Below are 22,024 nucleotides of genomic sequence, written 5' to 3'. Positions count from 1 at the left end.
TGGAGGCTGACCCTTTTTACCCTGCTGTTTATTAGCACCGTTCCAGGTTAACGCACCAATTAGGGCTTGGGATAGCTGTGATCCGGTAGAAACGGAGGAAAAAGCGGGACATATAAAAATGCATACTATTAACTACCTATGAGGGAACTGGAGAACCGGTGCTAATGTTGTAAAATTGAATTGTGTATACTATTAGTAAGAGCATTTAATAACCATTTACAGCCAAAGCACCATTTTTGGTAACATTGATTACAGTACATGCTAATTGCCTAGCTATCATTTAGTGCCTATAGACCCAGATTACAGACAAAATATTATTATTTCTATTTTCGAGAGACTTGAAATAACCCATGACTGACAAAATGCACAGGTGGAGAGGAACTCCTTTTCAGCTCTAGGGTTTCAGGGATCAGACCGGCCCGCTTTAATTCATGCACTTTCGTAGCCTTCTTTGCCAAGCCTTCATGCACTTTTGGAAGGATTCCCCACAGCTATGGCCATCAGGTCTTGGTGTCATCCACGTCTTCAAAACAGGGAAAACTAATGATTTAGGTTTGAAATATGTCTTTTTGTGTCACCAGTCCTGGAACTTTTCTAACAAACGTAGTCTTGAATTAGTTTGGGGCTGTTTGGCGTTTGTTTGTCTGTCCGTTCACTCTGCAGTCATGTCCGACTCATATCTGAATTGTGTTAACATTTTAAATAGGCAAGTTTCTGATCAGATGTCATGAGTTATTTTGTCGGTTTGTGTTCTTTGCGTCATGGAGTGCAAATGCTTGCCTAAGTGTCCAATTGCATTTAGTGCATATATGCAATTTAAATTTAAAGGATTTAAAGGTAACACGGCTTTCACCAATTGGCTGCCGTCTGAAACCATTTTCCTTATTTAATGGTTTGTGTACTTTTAATGTCACATTTAATAGCATCGTGAGTGATAATTCATCATGTGTTTGCTGTTTGGGTAGAGGCACACAGATATACACCATTAATTGTCATATTTTGTTAGATTTTGCATGCATGTAGTGTCTCAAATCTGATCTGTTTACACTGCAGCTATATTGGCAGGTCTGGATTCGTATCCACATTTGGAAAATTCCAATCTAATGACTAATATAAGTGTCGTAATGATAAAATGAGAGGAATTGAGATGTCTCAATTAACGTGTTTTTTTTAATTTTTTATAAAGTATAATATTATCGAGTCTTATTTTTCTAATTATATATTCCACCTTTTTTTTTTCTTTTTTTTTTGTGGTGTAAGCCTGGAATGGATCAATGGCATTTCCATTCATTTAAAAAAATGATTGGAGATACAATTTTTAATCAAGTGTGGTCACAAATTACTTATTTTACTTATGTATTTACATCAGGTGTTTAAAAGGCCTGGCTTGGTAGTCATTAGTGGCCATTCTTAGTGGGCCAAAAAAAGTACAACTCGGGACCAGCCAAACTATGAAAAAATTGTGACTACTTGTCCGAAATATATGCATAAATACATACATTTATGCATACATGTATAGAAGTTAATGTGCAATCTATAACTAACATTATATCTGGAACAGTTACTTAAAAAAATTGTGTTAGTGCTGAAAAAGTTATGAAGGGTTAAATTGCTGTAAGTATTTCAGTAAGTGCCCCATCGAGGCTTGTTCCCCACTTGTGCCGGGGCTTGTCCAAACAATCATACTTACATTTTAGCACCATTATGCACACCCTCCGTGTCCACATACCCTGATAACATTCTCACAACAGTTTCGGTGCGGCGCTCTCGCCCAACAATACCTTATTGACACGGGGCCCTTTGGCTCACAATAGCCACAAAACACCAGGGTTCCTGTTTTTGTTGACTCTGTTTGAGGCCACCATTGAGGCAAAAAGCCACTGTGGACACAGTGCGGACGCATAATGGGAGCTCTCTGTCATACAATACAACAAATCAAGCCTTTAAATGTTTGAACATGATAAGGCAAAGGGAGGGAGAAAGGGGGGCACGGGGGACAGAGGCAAGAGTCAGGTGAAGTTGAAGGAAATGCAGGGTTTAGGAATGAAATAGGAGAGTCTCGCACCACTAGGGGACAGTAGTAAGTCACGGAAGGCAGAAGCAGTGCTAGTGCATATAAGTGTGTAAGTGCGCGTGCGGGTGTGTGTGTGTGTTTGTCTCTCTCTCCCCCCTTCTTATAAGTGTGTGTGCGGCAAAGCGTGAACAAAAGACTTTCTTTGTTGCGGATAATAAAAGAATGCCGAAATAGCTCCTTGACTGCTTTAGAAAAGATCTTGATGATGCGTTTGGCCCATAATGCACAGGAACAGCTCTGGATTTGCATAATCACGTGTAATGTAAAGCAGCCAACAAACAAACTGTGGCTGACGGAGGGGATGCAGGGCTGCGCTTTTTACACCACATCCCTCCCCTTATGGACTTTATATGCACACTACGAGTACATTTAATCTCATCTGCTCGCAACATAAAGGACAATATTTGTGCATTGTGGGAGATAAAGTGCTTCCGGAAACAAAATAAGTAAATGAGAGGAATCCATTTTAGGCATAAGCGCAGCTTGTGATGATTTACCGCTTTAATTAGGGCGTTCTGTACAGAAGATGTGATAGTGATTGCACAGTGTATATGTGCATCACTGCATACGGGTGCAGTCCTCCTTCTGTGTGTGCAGGTAATCTGTATGTTAACTGGTTAAACCAGTGAAGTTAATACCTCCAATTGCTTGGGAGTGCTTCTTATCGTCATGACAACTTCATAGGTATGTTACAAACAGTGCCACCTTCTTTGTCAGGCAATTAAAAGCACAACAAATAACGGTATTGGCCAATGACAGCGATGTCTAGTTATGCCCTTCGTTAGTTCCACAATGTTCCTCATGAATTACTTAAGTCTGTTAATTGCACATTTATGACGCTCAAGGCTACGGAGAGTTGCATTAAACGGTGCAGGAGTTAAAAAAAATAAAAAAAAATAAAAAAAATACAAATGAACAAGCATGCAAAATAAATTACATATTTAGATTACTGCTTAACCTAGCATAGCAAAGAGCGGGAAAAGTGCTTTTGTTGATTTTTGATCTGAAAATACAAATATGATTCCATACATTTAGATATAGTCCATGTTAACATAAAACAATGTGTTTTTTTGTTGTTGTTTTTATTAGCAACAGGAAATGTTTCAACACCCTATGTATTGATCATTTTTAAATGACCTTATCTTTTGAATAAATTTTATTGTAGCTTTTATAACTTGAAACTTGACTTGGTGATGGCATCGTACAATTAAATAATGATAAAATGATAACATTAAAAATAAACACATTATGGATTAAAAATTCAAACAAGCCAAATAAATTCGAAGATGTATTTTTTATTTTTTTATTTTTTTTTTAAAGGGGAAAGATGTTTTAGTTGTATTTATTTAGGTACCTCCAGCGCCACACAGCAATGATCAAGTTTATGCAGTGAGGAAAAAAACGGGGCAAATATGTATATATTTTTTTAAAACGCTCCTGCAGCACGGTGTCTTTGTGTTTGCACTTTATCGTCGTCTATTCTGATCTCTGGCGTGTTTCATTATTAAGTGACTTTTGAGTGACACCGTGCCGGCTGTCACCGCCATGTGCTGAGGCTCCCTCTCATTTCCAGCACCCACGACGACGACGTCGACGACGACAATAATGAGCGTTGCACTGTCGCCGTAAGACCTCACTATTTGTGTTATTGTTGTGGGGGTGTCTCACACACTGACACACACGCGCACACACAGGGCTCTGACGTTTGCTTTGCTATCAGCGGGAGTGCACAAATACAAACACATTTGCCTGAGTTATTGACCTTTATCTCCCCACTTTTCCTGACAGCCATCTCCAGTTATTGACAATACAAACACGTGGGACGACGCATAACCTTTCATTCATAGAGTACACACACTTTCTCTCTCTCCATTCTGTCTTCCTCTTTCCTCTACTCACTCTCTATGACATTTTGCATTTGTTTCAATAAAATAGGCCGCTACCATTTTTCTTTTGCTCCAAGTTTGAGGGGCATAACATCATTAGGCCGGCGCAGATATTAAGCATTCACTCTATTTATGACATACCGACATTATCTGTAAAAGAGTTTTGCTTTCTTATTTGTGTTTATTTGGTTATACATCTTCTTGCACAAGGCCAATATTTGTGTCTTTATGATGTTCTGACAGATGTGGTCACTGCAATAAAAACACATAACACAAGAAAGATGGAGTGTGACAATAAAATACACAAATTGCTTCTGGTGTGGTTAAATTGGAGGTGTGCAACCTAAGGCACTCTGGCCATATAAGGACCAAGACGGCATTTGGTGCGGCCCAGTCAGTGAAATCTCATAGGACTGTTCTATAAAAAGGCCAAAAATAGAGACCAACACACATTTGTTGGATATGTTTCCAGAAATTTAGTATGGTCCTTGGAGGACGATAAAAACTCAAATGGCTTCTGATAGAAAAAAGCTTACCCACCCCTGAATTAAATATTTATCTTGTATACATGTAGCATTTGCATTTCTGTGTAGAGTGGATTTTTTTTGTACATTTATCTATGCGGGATGAGGAACAACATAATTAAACTGAATATAGGCTTGAATCCATGGACCAATAATAAAGGGAATAATTTACTGCATCTCAATACAACGTTGAATAACAATGGTCGTAAAAACCACTAGTATTCCGCTAATGATTCTCCTCCAGGATTTACTGTGTTTTCCAGCGTGTGGCGTACATAAAACACGCTGTGTCCCCTGCGCTCATCGCCTGGTCCCCCCCCACCCCCACTCCACACCCCTTCTGCAGGTACTTCCGAGGCCCAAAATTAAATTTTAAACATTCCGGCCCGGTGTTTGGTGACCATGGTTAATCAACGGGAAAGAAAGACATCAAACAATATTTGATAATGAGAAAAATGCCTCCAGGATATTAGGGGAATGCTGGGTGGTGGAAGTGGGGAGTGATGGGGAGGGGGGTTAACACAGCATGAGATGCTAGCTGCAGCACAACGTAGTCTAGACCAGAAGAGTCTGTCTGCGTGTGTGTGTGTGTGACATGCACACATTAACTATCTACGGCCCACTCAGTCACCTCTTACGGAGTTAAAAAGCCATTAAAGCATTGCCTCTTTCTTAAAGTTCATGATGAGATAATTAGAATTCAAGATTGGAGAGCCGGTGCGGTGAGATTAGCTGCGCCGCGCCTCAACTCAATTATTTCACGTTAAAATGGATTTTTGTGCAAGGGGGGGAATCCAGATGAGGAAACACTGTCGATGAACAAGTGATATTTTCCTTTTCTCCTCACTTACAAATGCATGTCATTCAAGACAAATATTACAAAAATTGAGTGATGCAAAAATAAATGTGAAAAAAGCAATAATAAATACTTCCTTCGGATAGAATACCCCATAAAAGGAACAGGGGTAAGGTGTCGGATAATGAGGGGGGAAATTATTAGTCCCGTGCTCCTTTTGTGGCATGTTTTTGTGTGTGTGTGTGTGTGTGTGTGTGTATGTTTGTTGTTGATTGACACGGTGTTAACAGTCTGGATGCAATAGAAGCTGATCCAACAACGCAGGCCAATCGGCAGCATGTGCAGCCACCTTCGGTCATGCAAATTGGGCCCGGCCGGCCAGCACGTTGACTATGATTAATGAGCTGGGGCTGCCGCCTTTGTTTCCGCACGCAGTCATTTAGAGTGAAATACTATCCCAAAATATTATCAATCCCCTATTAATCTGGTAAATTCGCTCACGCCGAACAGTGTGCTCTTCCTGTGTCTCGCGAGCATTGGGCACAATTGCATTTAATTACTTGTCTTGCTAATTAGATTCATTAAAAGGATAATAAAATAAATGGAGGAGGCACAGTGGAAAGCTCAAGCGAAACACATGTCTTGTCTGCCGCAATGTAAAATATGGATGTGGGATTTTCTGGGGCAGTCATGCTGTTCGGTGGGGAGATGGGGGGGTGCTGAAGGCACGAATCTGATACCGTGCTAATACTACAGGCATTTCCTGACTCTGGCTTCCCTCGTGTTTAAACTGTGATTTTTAGAGCTGAGATTCCAGACTCCCTGAAGATTCCGAGAGCAATTTTGCGGTGCGGGGCCAGTGAAGTCACCGACTTGAGCGGCGGGGGGAAAAAAAGAAGAAGGAAGAAACATTATGACAGTAATGCTGACAATGGAGTGAAACCAAACACGCTCTTTGCATAGTAAGCGATGCCACTGGATGTGGAAAAGAGAGAGAGGGACTAATGGGCAAAACGTGGAAGATCTTACAATAACCCTCAGATGTGCGACGAGTAGAGGAAATTACACGAGCAAGCAAATCATCAATCATTATATTCGTCAACTGGGGATGCTGTCAATTTCCCCGACATTTATTCTTCTGCGGGTATATAAGCGGCATTAGCGGCACCTTGCTTTGCACTACAATGGCAGCGAGAAGAGAGATCAGTGCAGCCTCTCTCGGAAATCACAGGGAGACACCCTTTGTAAATTCACCTCCCACTGTGAGCAGGCGTCACAAGCTGGTTAACAGTGCTGTGTGCGCCACTGCCCGGCTGGCGCGCAACCTCCAACGACAGCTCCTTTCACAGTATTTTGTTGTTGTTGCCTTTTTAGAATTAGCGTCTCAACTAGTGTTGTTCAGTTTTTTGCCTCCCAATACCGATTCCGATACCTGGCTTTGCAGTATCGGCCGATGCCGATACCATGCCGATACCTAAGCTTTTTTTTTCTCAACATGAAAAAGCTGCCCTGCCATTGGTTTAGAGCATTCAAGGGCCAATAGGATATCTTAGATCGAACATGCAGTGAACATGTCACATATCAGTGAATGTCGTGCACGAGCAAGACACGAGATGCTGCATCCAAAGTCCTATATCAGCCTTGGAATTAATGGTATCGGCATGTTACTTGTTAGTAGTCACCGATACCGATACCACTGTTTTAGTGCAGTATCGGGCCTTCTGCCGATATCAGTATCGGTATCGGAACAACACTAGTCTCAACATTTCCTCCCCAAAAAAATTCTGAGTAGGCCTACTACGCACCCAGAATCGGACAATGGGTTACAGGAGAATTCATTTTTTTGTGTTGGGGGGAAAAAAAAAGGTATTTTTAGGAAACCTTGAAATCAGAGTAAAATGATGACTTCATTATTTATCTACGTTCTCCCCGACACTTGCTTAGTGTTCTACTCGGGGAATCCCCTTCTTGATTGGTTGACAAGATTCAGGTAAAAATGTCCACCAATTTCTCATACAGACTAAAATTCTGAGACGTCAAGGGGTCAAAATTCTGGTTGGAAAAATTCCAGTATCGAAGATTTGAGACTTATTTTTTAGTTGCCCACTCTCTCCATTTTTTTTTTTTTTTTTTTTTTATTTTTTTATTTTTTAAGAAGATGGTTGTCCCTCTTCACGTTGCCATTAGATAAGCAAATGTGCATCTCAGTATCGCTGTGCATTATGGTTAAGGTGGCTAGTGGCTACTAAACTTGTAGTGAAAGTGAATACTAGTGAGAAGAAACGAAGCAAGCTATGATTTGGAACATGTCAACTGCTGGAAAACATCCCACTCAGTCACTGCCATTCATTTGATCATTTTAAATTTTTGATCCAGATTTTTTTTCTCTCCAAATATTGTATTTACAGTTATTGTGGCATTGCTACTTTGTTACTGATTCTGACTTCCGACTTGTGGTCAAATGGAGAACAACATAATATCAGTTGCAATCGCTATTCTTCCTGGGGCAGTATTATTTGGTTCAGCCAATCCACACTGTCATGGAAACATGAGTTCAAAACATTCATTAGGCTCACATCTCTTGAAAAACAACCGAGCCGAATGCCCATGCTTGGTAAATTTCACTGAAACATTATCGTTTTCATTTGATCATTGTTGTGTAACTGTAGCTAGGATGCACAGACATAACATAATCTGTGATCCTACCGCTTTTAAAGCCATCACAGTTCACTGACTCCCAACCCGGTCTCTGATTTTTATCTTTTAATGCCATCACATTACACTGATCCTTTTCTACCTATTACACACCCCTCCAGCAAACCCCCACCCCCTGATCCTCTGATACCTAGCTGAGGCGCTCCTCCTGCCCCTGACCTTGGCCCTTTGTAGCAATCAGACCAGACTTCCTCAGAGGCCCTGATCTTATCTGGCGCTACCAATCCCACTACACGGCTTCCTTTTGTAGCCGAGCGCGGCGCAGCGAGCCCTTTCAGACCCGTAGACTGTTGCGACGAACACGCGCCAGGGCCGAGACCTCGGCTCATCTCAGTCATCATACTACACTGCCCAACAACAATGGCCTTTATTTCCCGACGCTGCGCGGGTCATGATACAGGCTTTCGTGCTCATCAATACATTGTTCAATCACAATGGGGAGCAACCAGCAATAGTGTTGCCAAATGAACTGTTTTGACTTTATCGCCTTGCGGTACAATGAGACATTTCCAGTTGACAAGGGGTGCCGGGGTCCCACATGCTCTTCATTAACTTTTTAAATAGAAACACACAAAACCAGAAAAATATCCACAATCCTGTGTAATATCTCTGCATTGGCATGTAAAGAGAAAATTAATTAAAGCACACTGCGTTTTAGTAGTGCTGAGAGACTAATTACAATTAAAATTAAAATGAAGCCATTATGAAATACCCATCTTAAGGGGAAGATTTGTCAAATTACATCTGAAGTTAGAGGTGTTAAGGGGACAATGCGGTTGTGCATGTCTCAAAGTCAATGTTTTACTCTGCATGTTTTTTGGTTACAACTATGTTTTCTTTCATTTACATATTAGTAGTTGGCTTCTTGCCAAAGTCCATAAAGCACCAGGGGTATGAAAATGCATATCTACCTTTCTTTTCTGGTGATGTGAATTCCTCCAGATTAGGGAAAGAGTATGTGTTCCCCTCATCTCCTGATCAACCACTGCAATGTAATATATAAAAAAAACAAAACAAAACAAAAAAAACAATCATCAATGACTTCTTGGCATGGCATCTCCCTTCATAGTATACAGTAAACAAGCTGTGAATATTTGACGAATAACCCCCAAATGTTTGTAGCTACCTAAATTAATAGTTTAAATATAACATGCACAAACTATGATCCCAAAACAGTTTAACATAATTACAAACACATCTTCAGTTACCCTTACAAATAAATGATTTACAGATTATTCTGGCATCACACAAATGGTCCTTTTCTGCTATCCAGTTTGTTGATCAGTTCCACACAATAATCAGTTGTGACAATTTTCAGAATAAAACCATTTTACTAAAATGTGTTGACACAAATTCAAAGCTGACAGAGAATATCGACACAAGTCGAAAAAAAACAAAAAAAAACTGGAAATGTGCGGGCACTGGCGTGTATATAGTTGCTTAACAACTTGTAAAAATACCAGTTACTATTTTCTCAATAATAAGCAATTTTAATATGAATATGTTCATTGGTCAGTCCACAAAAACTATGCCCAAGCAAAGGGTGGAGTGGAGGTTTCAACTTCTATATAGTAGCCCCACTTCACTCACATCTCATATTTTCAGTCATTAAATGTTTTTCTGTAACACAAACGGACACAAACATATTTTGGCTGGTAATTTGCCCCTTCACTCAGCCTGTACGCCCCTGTTCACTCTACAATGCACTCCATTTTCAGCCGACAGTCTGCTTTGTCCTCATGCCAACGTTTCCAATATTTGCTTAAAGTCTTCACAGTCACAACAACACAGTTTACATTTTATATTATTTTGTTTAGACCTTTTCTTGGAAGCATCGCGAGGAAAGAGAGCGTCTGTGTGTGTGCGTGCGTTCCAATCACTTTCCGTGCGGCAGCTTGTCATCGCCAGAGTCCTGCCCACTTGAGGCAAATAGAGCCAATCATACGCTAGAATACTCAGCTTTTGACGGGGTAGACCAATCGGCGCACAGCTCGCTCACAGGTCATCACTTCAACTTCCTAGCGGGAAGCGGAAGAGCTCTCGCAAGGCATCTCGAACAAATGGTAAACAAACCCTTTTTAAAGGCTTTTATCACGCATGAATCACCTTTAACTACTCTTTAAAACACATTAAGGATTCGGGTAGTCATTTAAAACCTTGCCCGTGAATTTAATGCGTCACGTTTGCGACAGAATGGAATGAAACATGGCTAGCTATGATGGCAACTTGTTTGACAGCTTAACTGAGCTCTGTTCCGTTAAAATCATCAGCGAGTTACATTTTAATGACTGCGTGTTTTCACAGACATATGAAAATGAAACTCTCCCGTGCTGAATACAAGGAGATAGTGAAATGGACAGAGCAACTGAGACCAACACGGCAGTGTATGAAGATGTTAAAGGACAAGTTTCCAAAGTAAGTCACCAGCTTCTGTTGTACTATTTTGCACCAAAACATACATCGTTGTAATGACAAGGTGTGGGATGATAAATAGACACAAGGGGACACATCCAATAGCAATGACTTTATTAACCATTTTCCATTTACGTGATTAATAATGTATTAGTTTGACAATTCAATGGTCCCTTGATTTAACAAGCTAGTCACTCAAATTAATCATATATTATAAACAAATATTCCCTATTGAATTGAAAATAAATTAAATGTGCAATAATTTATCATGCAAAAAAAAAAATGCTACTAGTAAAGTCAAGTTTACAGTAAATATGGATATGAAAAACACTTTTAGGCCATATATGGAAAACATATGGTGGTAACTCTGCATGCCTTCTTGTGCTGAGTGAAAGTCTGTTCTTACACCTCTGTAAACAACTTCATTGTGCACTGTTTATAACCTCGTATACAGAGGACCCGCTTCATTATTCTACAATCAACTTGTACTGTATATACAGGATGTTCCAAAAGTCACAATACACTTCCTTTTTTCATTTCACTATCATCCGGCCAGATGTGATATACAGTACATCATAGCTCAGGCTTTGCAGTTTTTGTGAACATTTCATTTCCTTGCTCATGGATCAGCCATTGATATTGGAGCAGTACTGCAAAATTGCCACCGGCCAAGAAGTTTTTCTGTCCCCGAATTGGCAACTAAACTCAACTCCTATATTACTCATACCGACTTCAGGTTGTTGATCATCATAATCATCAATTTGAAGCTTTTGTTAAACTTGCCAAGGATAGCATAATTTGTATGCTACTATGCGTTGGAGCTATGTGATTACCATGGATAGCATAATTTGTATGCTACTATGCATTGGAGCTATGTGATTGCTATAAAACTTCTCAAAGATGTACTTACAAAAACTGCAAAGGCTATCGTTTAACCTGTCACATGATGTTGGCCCCACAGCTCTCAGAATGATACCAGAAACAAAATAGAAATAAAGAAGTGTCTAGTGACTTTTGAAACACGCTGTACAATACGGCATATTATTGTCTCAAATGAACTGTGTTGTTACAAACAGCATTACATCATTAATCAGCTTTGTGTTATATTAATTAAATATATAATGTTGTAACTTGTGACTATTGATTCCTCACCAGCCTTTTGAGTACAGTAACCCACCGGTACCAAAATTAGCAAGTGTGTTTTGCCATGCAGCTCTTGCACCCCCACAAATCGAAGCGAGGGGTTAATGGTGGTGTTTGCCTTTCTCCTTGACACCAAGGGCCTTTTCTTTATTGAACGTAACATGTGTAATCCCCCCAAGGCTACAGGGACACCACCGCTGCTGATCCCGCCGAGGTCACTTACAAAGTCGCATGCATTTCGAGCTTTCCACGCCTCCACTTGCACCCTAATCACCAATTTAGCGGAAAGTAGTTGTTCCCTAAAGTAGGATGCTCGTCGATCTGCACTTGGCTTGAGCCCTGCAGTCTGTGGAATGAAAGAGTTAAAAGATAAAACAGTCAAATTACAAAGACTAAATCATTCATAATATGAGGGACTTAAATATATAAAAAAATAATCATATTAAAATTACATCATGATACCTTGATAGTAATGTTTCTTTTTATCATGTGCCATGTGGAACATCATGTGACCAAACTCGAAATCAGGTTGCCAGACTTGCTGTTTGCGCAGCCATAAAAACGGGATGATCACATGATGGTGAACCCGAACTTGCTATGATATTGTTTTCTTTATTGTGTTGTCTTTGAATGACATGTATTGTACAGTCAACCCCTATTCACGGGGGATAGGGACCGCACTAGGCTGGGAATAGTAAAAAATACACGTATGGCATTGGGATATTTATTTATTTATTTTTTAACCCATTAAATTATGTTGAAAAAAACAAAACATGTTGTTAAACATCCAATATAAATTTTCCACAAAAAAACTTGGGACAATTGGGGGGATGTTGAAAAATATTTTTCAAATTATTGAAAACAATGTCACATTTTTATATTTATATATAATTTATCCTTGTGAAAATATATCTCTCAAAATACTGTTTAGACTAAGATACCAACTTCATTCTTGTAAAATAATTTTCTTGGAATACCTGTATTTCAACTTTGTTTCCGTATTCTATGACTTAAATATCAAAATACTTTACATGAAGTGTATTTTCTTTTAGTGCGGCCCTAATACAATTTTTTAGGTCATGATTGATGGCAGATTTATAAAATGCATTCACTATTCCATACGCTTAGGCACGAACACCATGCATTTTGTGCTCCGACCTGTTTTTGGTTCCCTTGACCGAACTAACTTCAACACACCGTCCAAATGCCATTTTCCCTTCAAGAAGAAAGTGGTACTGGTGAGTGTAATAATTAAAGGAAAACACAGGAGCATTTTCATTCCAATAATTCTGCACAATCCCAGCCTCCCGGAGGTGCTGGCTCTTCTGTTTAGTCTTGCCGGCTATTGTTATTATTTCGTTCAGCATAAGCAATCTTGGTGAGGCCTGTGCTCTTTAAAATGCCCGAGTCTCCTCACTGGGTCTGACAGGCAGCCGCGGCAGCAGTGTTTTCACAGCCTGCAGAATTATTCTGCTTGTCCAATCAGCTGAGCTGGACTCTGGAGGGTTAGTGATTGGACTGGCAGGAAATCAGGCTCTTAAGACATAACATATCGACTAGGCCATCCATCATCTCTTAGCATGCACTCGGGTACGCCAGTCAGCTGCCTCCCTCCCCACTTGTCGTACCCTACAGACCCCCACCCTCCATGTCCCCTCGGACTCTGTGGGAGCCCTGCCACTGCGTAAATATTGGCCAAAGTGAGGATGGTTGGAGAATTGGAGTAGGTTAACACTAACACTGTTGGAAGAATATTTTTTTAGTAGTTAAAAATAGTCCAATAGTTTTGGCACTTGAAAATTGTGTAAAAACAAAAATAAAGTGTGTTTTTAGTGGGAGGGAACCAGGCAATATTCTTTTATCGGAACAACTCTATGTGCACCACATAAACTGTAATAGCGATGCACCTGTTAAATACGATGATGGGAGACAGCCTTGGCAGTTGTTTCAAGGGCTGTGAAATAATGTTTATCATTGTAAACTTTTTTTTATTGGCAATACTTTTATTGGCATCAGCCCAAAATGTGGCCCTGTTCCCGGGATGTTAAGATAGTTATTGTGTTGCAATTTAATTGTTTTATCCAGACCATTTGATCAACATTGAATAATGTTGGCAAAATCAGTCCTAGTAACCTTAGCTTGTATGTTTACTTGTATGTAAAACTGCATTGTGATATTATTCTTCTATGACATGTTTTTAAATAGTCCCACTTTCTTTTAATGTTCTATTCTTGCCTATGCCATGTTTTGCCCACTTAAGTCTTGTAAAATGACATTGTTCCACACACATTTGCATAACTGGAAAATGTTTAACTGTGATGACGTTCTTAATAGCTTTATACAACATAGATTACAACTTCATTCAATTAATTTAATTTCCGTAAAACAACACGACTGATTCTTCTTCGGTTTCACAAAAAGAAAAAGTTTTTTTTTTTTTAAACACTAACTGAATTGAGGTTTTGTGTGATGTCATGCATCATTATGGTTTTTACTGCAACTGCAATGTTTCTGGAAATTGCATTCAAATTCCAAATTGGTTGATTTCAGGGTGGTTTGACTGTACTAATGAATACGTAAACAAATGGTGATGTGCGTAACTTTGGTTTCTGCGTAATGATGTTAAACAATAGCAATGAATAATTTATTGGGCCAACACTATTTTAGAATCATTACCTTTCGATTTAGCAAATGGTGGGGGGCGACCAAACTTGGGACAAAGTGAAAGTAAGAGTCAATTTCAAGCTGATTTCCATGGGGGGGAGGGCAGGGTTCTGTCATTCTGCCTTTCCAACCATGAGTCCAATGGGAGGGGAGTGGGAGTGTCCCACAGACGGACTAGAAAGAGACCCCTCATCTGTAACGGCCTGCATAACACAGATGTTGGGAGTCATCTGTCAGCCTGGCCACTCTTTCCGGGTCTGGGCTGCTCCTGGAGAGGATTGGGAGTTGGTGCTTGATGGTGGTGTGGGGGGGGTGAAGCATTGGACACGGTGCTGTCACTTTCTTAGCCCAATTCACAATGGAGACGCATGCTAATGTCAACCCTGAATAATAATAACAACCCTCAAGCGCCTACCCATTGCAAGGACAGGCATGTCACTTGACTGATATTTTGTTGAGGTTCTTTTTTTTTCTATTTTGTAAGGTTTCATTTTGCCTGTGGAAATTGTATAATCTTACATGGCTCGTGTAGGTTTTCTACAAAACATTCAATAGGTTACCTGAAGACTCTAAATTGTGTATTTGTGCTTTCATGGAAATCGTGACGAGACTGACGCAGACTTCGGACAAAAGGCTTCACGCATATTTGTTTGTAACGGAGCATGTGGTGTCCTGCCCAAGTATCTGGAGTGCAGCAAAGGTGGGGGTCCAGTGTAGGGAGACGTGTGACATCAGTCCCATTAGGTCCTTCTCTTGCCATGCATTAGAATTGGAAATGATGGGCTGGTCTCTGAGGTCTTGCCTAACTTCCCCTGGGTCCAGAGGGAGGGGAGACCCCCAGTTCATATCCCCTTTGTCCCCTTTAAGTATAAGAAGGGTAGGGAGGTGTCCTTCTGTGGTGTTCTATGAATCGATGTGGATGTAATTATTTCCCCCGCCCCCATTTTTTTTTTCCTTATGTAAAATGACATTCAGCCCACTCATCATATGTCGTCCTTAAAAGCAGTGCGGATGCCACTGTTTTGGAGAATGCTTTAAAAGTTTAGTGTCAAGCATCCCCACTTCACCCTCACATTCATTTCTATTCTCCTTTGCTTACATACTGTACTTACATATACACACACACCCCCACACACACGGCTCCCCACCGAGAAGTCCCCTCCCATACGTTCTTTTCGAATCGGGCCCTAATGTGCCGTTTTCATTGGCACCGAGGCGGGCCACAATATGGTGCGGTGGATCGCTGTGGGAATATGAATGTTGATTAAGCATGCGCTCAGCCTTTTGAAATTCACAGAGAAGTGTCAGAATAATGGATGTTGAGCAAATGTCAAGCATTTGTTAATTTCTCTGTTATTGGTGGGGGTTTATCTAGCGTGATCTTTAGAGGCAAAAGCAAAGGGCAGGCTTGTTGTGGCATGTGCCATTGATATGGTGATTTCCTGACTCCAGACACTTTGTTTTTGATGGTAATATCTCGGCTCAAGACGAAGCAGAGGGACTTGCTCATTGATTATTTATTGTGTCTGTAGTGTTGTTTCGTCGTTACTCACTGGTTAAAACATTGCTTTTTACACATCTATCTTTAACTTGTTGATTTAAAAAAAACAAAAAAAAACAGAGTTCCTCTCTTCGGATTTCTTGTTGTCACCGAAGGCTTTATTAAAATGCGACAAATAAAAGTGCCAATTAAAATCGGAAGCATGAATGACATACAAAACCCATTTTGTCTGCACACTTTGCATCTTCAGCACATTTTGCTGACGTGACAAACATATGGACTTAATGAGCCAGATCGCAGCGGAATTTAATATGATCTTCTTCGACAAGTAATGCACTTAAGTTAGAAAAAAATCAAATATATTGCTTTGTATTTTATGTTTTGTTTTTTGTTGTTTTTTTCAAAATAGTAAATTTTTGAGATTCTGGCTGTTTTCAAGTGCAATTTGTACCTCAGTGAACTCTCAAGAAATTCACTACTACCCATTATTGTTGGTTCAACCATATTGCAATATGCAGCCAGAGCAATGACATATTTAGTGTTTACAACACTTTGACACACAACAAGTTCATCACGCATTGATATAATGTGACTGTTCTATAAATACCGTACTTGTTGAGTTAACCTTTTAGATGCTCACTAAACTGAAGTTTCCCAAGATATTGGTGAATCTCTTACATCATGCATACAGTTCGTGTGACTTTCAAGGCACATTTTTCTCAGTTTGAATTGTCTATTTGCTTTCTAACTTGTCCATCTTTGAAATGTGTCCAAAAAATCACACATAAAGCTAAGAAAAAAATCCCTTAGCTATTTTTAAGCTGGCACCAGACAATTCTTGTGAGTGAGCCCACAACAACTTCCAGTGCATAGTATGCATCTGCATCTTTTAACGGTAAACGAAAATGCCATTCGGGGCACAACACTTGATGGTGGACAGAGGCGAGAAAGCTAATTCCACTTCCTACTCACCCTTCCACATGATCTCTGGCGGGGCAAACGGATGAATGAAGTGTAAGCATAGACGAGTGACGTCAAATAAGGAGAAGCTGTGCTGAGTTTACAACTTCATGTCACACTGAGGAAATCATGAATAATAGATGCAATCAATTACTTGATTAGGAAGCACAGGAATGACGACTTTCTCTTCATATCAGGGATGTTGTCCAAGTACATTCGATAGATTACTTTTCAATTCATTGCGCTAAAAACACTGAGGTAAGCATCTTAAGGGATAGTGGGCCTTGTAATCATTTATAAGGACACATTTTAGGGTAGAAACTGTCTTTATGGAGTAATTGCGCCAACTAAGACGTACAGGAAATACATGTTGCTGAAAATAACCCTTCAGACTGTGTGAGATGTTGTGAGTATGAACAATCCCTACATATTTCATTAGCATTGTCCTTCACTTCAGTGCATTAAAAACATAGGTGGAAGTGGGGATTTTTAGTAAAAAACAAAACAAAACAAAAACAAAAAAAACAGGCCTTTTAGGATCCATTTACATAGCTAATAACTAAAACAGACTCAAAAAGATTGTCTCGACTGTTGGTTTTGTTGTCCACAGTGGATTGAAGCCAGTCCGCAAACATTTCCTTGTAAAAGGGATTACGAAAGACGTCCACGTGCATGTTTGTGCTTAATCAGACAAGTATGTAGTAGCAACAATCAAAACAGTGATGATAGAACTTAATGGAATAGCAAACATTATTTTGTGCTTATAAACCTTATCCACTGAAGTGTAAAAAATACATGCAATGCTATAAATTCCACATGTGGTGGTTGTGCAAGTATTTGTTGAAGCTGCATGACACCTACATTTTTTGTTTGTTTCTGTCCCATCTCAAATGTATACAATAACAGAAAACAAAAGTGTACGGTTGTTTTTGAAAAGCTGCGCTGAGAAACAGATGTTAGCGTTTTGCCTATCAGCATGCGTAATTAACAACATTTGCATATCTAGTTGTTGACAGAAGAGTGGAAGTTGTCAGTAAGTCCTCATGTTTTTAACTTTTACCTTTTAATAATCTTGCAAGGCATCAATCAGTACAACTGATGTCAAGTACAATTTGTGTGTACACAAATTAAGCAATCGTTACATTCTTTATCGCCTCATCATCAATGGTAGGGTATAAGTCAAAGATGTTCTGTATCTAAATTAGGCTGTTCCATGCCCTGAAGTGTCTCACCACGCAACACTCTCATGCATGCAGATCCACCAAATGCTAAGCACCGCAACAGCATATGATACCAATGTCATTAGCCAGGTGGCTTTCATTACCTAAATCACCGCTATTGTTTATAATTAATTATTTGTCTATTGGCATTGGAGAATTTAACTGATATTCTCAAATCCCCCATCTCACATTAAATAGGTTGAAGGGACTGTAGCGTTTTATTTTATGCACATTAGAAAAATACAATTCTGCACTTGAAAGTAGAATTTTTCACTTTCCTAAGCAGCGGATAGCCAAACTTAACCGAGCCTAAAGCACAAACCAGCGGAATGACAAACTGGAAGGCGCTAATTATTTTTAATCTCATCGGCTGCTTGACTATTTTGGGCGTCAGTGCATATTACTGCCCCCATCTTACGTTGTAGGGAAAGATAATGAGGTTGAAAGTGAACAATTCCTCAGCCACTCTTGTGTTTCCCAGCCTTCTGTTTTCCGTGTTCTAAATGATAGCTAAGAATGAGAGCATGGGAATGGGTGGGGTGCTGGAATTTAATCTTGTTCATTAACAAATATACAATAAAAGAAGCTTAACATACAAATGTCTGTCTTTTTTTTTTTTTTATTGATTACAAAACCAAAATGTGGTACAAAACACTGGACACTAAGACGTTTTGTTGAATATTTTTTCCATCAAAAATGGATGTTTAAAAATCGATTGGGCCGCTGATTGAATCAATTTGAGAATTGTGCACTGTAATATTGCGATATATTGCCGAATTGATTTTTTTAACACCCCTAGTTATCAGTATATACTTTGTTAAAAATGGACTCCTTTTATAGGTCCTCCAAAATTGTGTCAACAGTGCAATGGCGTTGCATTGTATCACAGGACAAGTAGAGCATCAGTTAAGCTAGAATTGCTACTGCGAGGCAGGCTGGGTCCCAGATGGAGGGTTGCTCATTGCTGCACATTTTAATATCTAGCAAGCATATAGTTCCCAGGGGAGACCAACTTACTGATACATTAATTTAAAAGTAACTCACTTCTAATGTACTGCAAATGGAAAAGTGGTATTGTGCTGTAAAACTGACTCCTTTAAACCTCTACTGCTCTTGGTTTGGTCCACATCTCGACACTCATCTTGCAATGCCCTATTTTATTAATATATTTTTAAACCTGAACATAAACAATGTCCGTTTGTTGCTCACTTTTTGTCCAGTTTTGATCAGTGCTTAAAAAGGCCTGACTCAAAAAATAAAAACAAAAGCTCCAAAAGATCTTAGCGTTGTTGAAGCAGATCTATTTTCTTAGATATTAAGAGCAGTTTATGTCCCTTTAAAGTTAACAGGGTATAGATTTAGCAATTACACTGTAATCATGCTCATTATGGAGTAATCCATTTAAAACCTAACAGATGTCTGTTCCAGCAGGGGGATCGTGACGGTCCCATGCCAACCATAAGGCTGTAATGTTGTCGAAATGCTCAGGTGCAAGGTTGAAGTGTGGAAGACATTTTTTTTCCACCCCTCCCTTAAGTGTCCACATGTTGACAGTTGACCATTTAATGGCCCCCTTTTAATTGCAGTGGCCCCCTTCGTCCCCAAGCATCATAGTAAATTAATGCTGAAGCAGCAGTGTTGTTTTTGTTGTTGTCCTCAGAGTTTTTGTCCTTTTGTCTTTTACTTGTAACTGTTTAGCTTTATTTTTGGAGACTGTAACCTTGTGGGTGATGGCACTCACCTCTGTGATGAATTCTCACTCTTGTAATTTGTAGTATACAGTATTCGTGCCTTGCAACTGAAATTCAAGGTGACTTAGCCATTCTAAGCTATTGGATTGGTTAAAAAAAATGTATGTTTGTAAGGCTTGACATGACCAAACACAACTTAACTGGTGATTTCCATAATCCATATTATTTCAATTTACATTACATCCCATAGGAAATTATTCCAAATATGAACATATCAGAGGTCAAGTACGATTGTGTTCAACCGTTTATGTTTTCACTGTATTTTGTTACTTTGAACAACATTCATGTGTTTCCCTATGACGCAATGTGCGGTTATGTTCTGCACAATTTGAGGGATATTGAAGGCAGTCCTGCTTCCTGCTGCTTGTTTCCCCATGTTGGTGTCTTTGCCAGGTGTTTGACATTGACTGGGGGCTGGGGATGAATGTAGCTTATGGCAACCTTTTTTGGAATGAACGGACTCCTGGGAACCACTGTGCTTCCTGCAGTGCGAGTTTCCATTTTCAAAGGCCGCCGGTTGCCATGTGGGTTGGGTGGGAGTCTTCACACAGTGAGTACCACATGCCAGTCCTAAAGTGAGGCCCTATCGTGAGCATTCTAGCATTCAAACAAACACAGGTTCTCTGTAAATTGCCACTTACCCCACTATTTCCATTAAATGCCACTACATGAATCAAACTGGTGCATACTATATGAAAGTGACATAAAAGTCACTCAAGCTCCCCGTGTCTTCTCTGTCAGAAATGATCATCTGGAACAACTTTGCCACACTTGTTTTCATGTTCTTCTAGATTACAGGGCATGTGGCCCGAGCTTTGAAGCCTGCCGCCCGACAACCCACCACCACGCACCCATCCTCTCGTCTTTTGTCAACGTGTGCAATGCTTTCTGGTAATTAACTTTGTCCTTCTTTTATTTGTTCCAGTCACTCGCAGTCCACTCTTTTGAGCATCTTCTCCCTGGAGTATCAGGTTAGAAGTTTTCTTTCTTTGTGAGGCCTGACAGGTGCCTAATTGAATGATGAATGTCCCTTTATTTCTTTGTAATTGAACTGCCAGCTCTCTGATTGGTTTGGAGGATGCCCTCCCCCCCATACACACACACACACACACACTTGCACCTTGCCAACATACACTCGTTTATTTCACCCCCTCCTCTCCCTCACGTCGACGCCACTTGCCTACTCGAGCCTCGGTGGATGGCTGCCAAGCCTCCCCATCCATCTGTCTAATAACATCTAGCCCCTGCTTATTTGGTGGACCTGTAATAAATTATGCTAAACCATTATTATTCTGACAATAATAATTTCCCCGTCTAGTGCGGCTGCGTGTGCTAAATGTTTGCTGACTCGCACTGTCACTGCCGCTTTCCACGCTTGACAGCCGATGATGATAAATGGCCGCCGCCGCCAGTGGCAGAAGGCAGCACGGGCAGAAAATGGAGTCATTTATCATCCGTCTGACGGGTGTCAGTCACCCGGGCTGTCTCAGTGGAATTACATATTTTTTTTCCTGTGTAGCAGTTTTTAAATAAGTTGTTTTTTAAACAATGCTATTCTTCTCCTAACCCTTGTCCTGCTCCTCAGCGAGGAGATTGCATGGAAATGTCAGCATGAGGAACATGGGGATAGCATTATTGTTCAATCAAAAAAGAGGGTAGAGGTGGGGGCTAAACAAGGCTGCCTTTGCACACTTTGCCCCCACCACCGCGCCGGGAAACTTATTGAAAATAAATCACTGTGACCTAAGATCTCTCATGCTCATTCATAAGAATACGAAAGAGATGCCAAGGCTAAATACGTCAGGCTTTATTTTATTTATTTGGACAGGGAAAACTTAAATCCTTCACTTTATGACAAATTAAATGGTGTGTGAATTAACATCTTCTTGGAAGTAGCAGTTTTGATTTTCCGCCAAAATGGCACATTATGCAGTAGAACCTCCAAAGTCAATTTGTTTTCATTCCAAAAGATTTTTTTTTCTATAAGGAACTAATGGAAACATAAATAATCCATTCTAGGGTCAAACTGTCAAATTTTCTATAGTGTCCTCATTAGGTTCACAGGTGGGCTGTAGCTTATTCTAGCTGACTATGGGCAAGAGGCAGGGTACACTCTGGACTGATTGCCAGCCAATTACCCGGCACAACCATTCACATTCACACCTATAGGCAAGTAATAGTAGTGTTTTATACTGGTTTTACAGTTTGTTTTCCTACTGGTCTCACAACAGAAACGAACCAAAAGGACAATCTCGAGGCACCATGCACCTGATGTCATTGAAAGCTACTACCAAAGGTACGACACTCTGCTTTATGTCATTGCCCTGTTGGCCACTGGGAAAGGGGCTACAGTCATGTAGTACTCGAGAATCATTCCA

The 22,024-nt window shown here is 40.1% G+C and overlaps 1 protein-coding gene and 1 long non-coding RNA gene across 3 annotated transcripts in view; one reads left to right on the top strand and one right to left on the bottom strand.

Annotated features, from left to right (window-relative positions):
• The window catches only part of LOC144032059 (uncharacterized), a 122,251-nt gene extending 112,343 nt beyond the window's left edge, over positions 1–9,908 (bottom strand). For both annotated transcript variants that reach the window (XR_013287675.1, XR_013287674.1), the window contains exons 1-2: positions 9,815–9,908; positions 8,907–8,980 (exon numbers count right to left, since the gene is read on the bottom strand). This is a non-coding gene — a long non-coding RNA (uncharacterized LOC144032059). The remainder of the gene's footprint in view (positions 1–8,906; positions 8,981–9,814) is intronic.
• Positions 9,904–22,024, top strand: part of LOC144032058 (CDAN1-interacting nuclease 1-like) — a 62,835-nt gene continuing 50,714 nt past the window's right edge. The window contains exons 1-4 of the mRNA XM_077539717.1: positions 9,904–10,058; positions 10,300–10,410; positions 20,572–20,617; positions 21,878–21,942. Of these exons, the coding sequence (XP_077395843.1) occupies positions 10,304–10,410; positions 20,572–20,617; positions 21,878–21,942 (218 nt within the window). The 5' untranslated portion in view covers positions 9,904–10,058; positions 10,300–10,303. The remainder of the gene's footprint in view (positions 10,059–10,299; positions 10,411–20,571; positions 20,618–21,877; positions 21,943–22,024) is intronic.

Source organism: Festucalex cinctus, chromosome 12 (genome assembly GCF_051991245.1).
Source record: "Festucalex cinctus isolate MCC-2025b chromosome 12, RoL_Fcin_1.0, whole genome shotgun sequence".
Taxonomy (NCBI): domain Eukaryota; kingdom Metazoa; phylum Chordata; class Actinopteri; order Syngnathiformes; family Syngnathidae; genus Festucalex; species Festucalex cinctus.
Note: the sequence above shows the minus strand (reverse complement) of the source record. Positions and strands in the feature narration are given on the sequence as shown.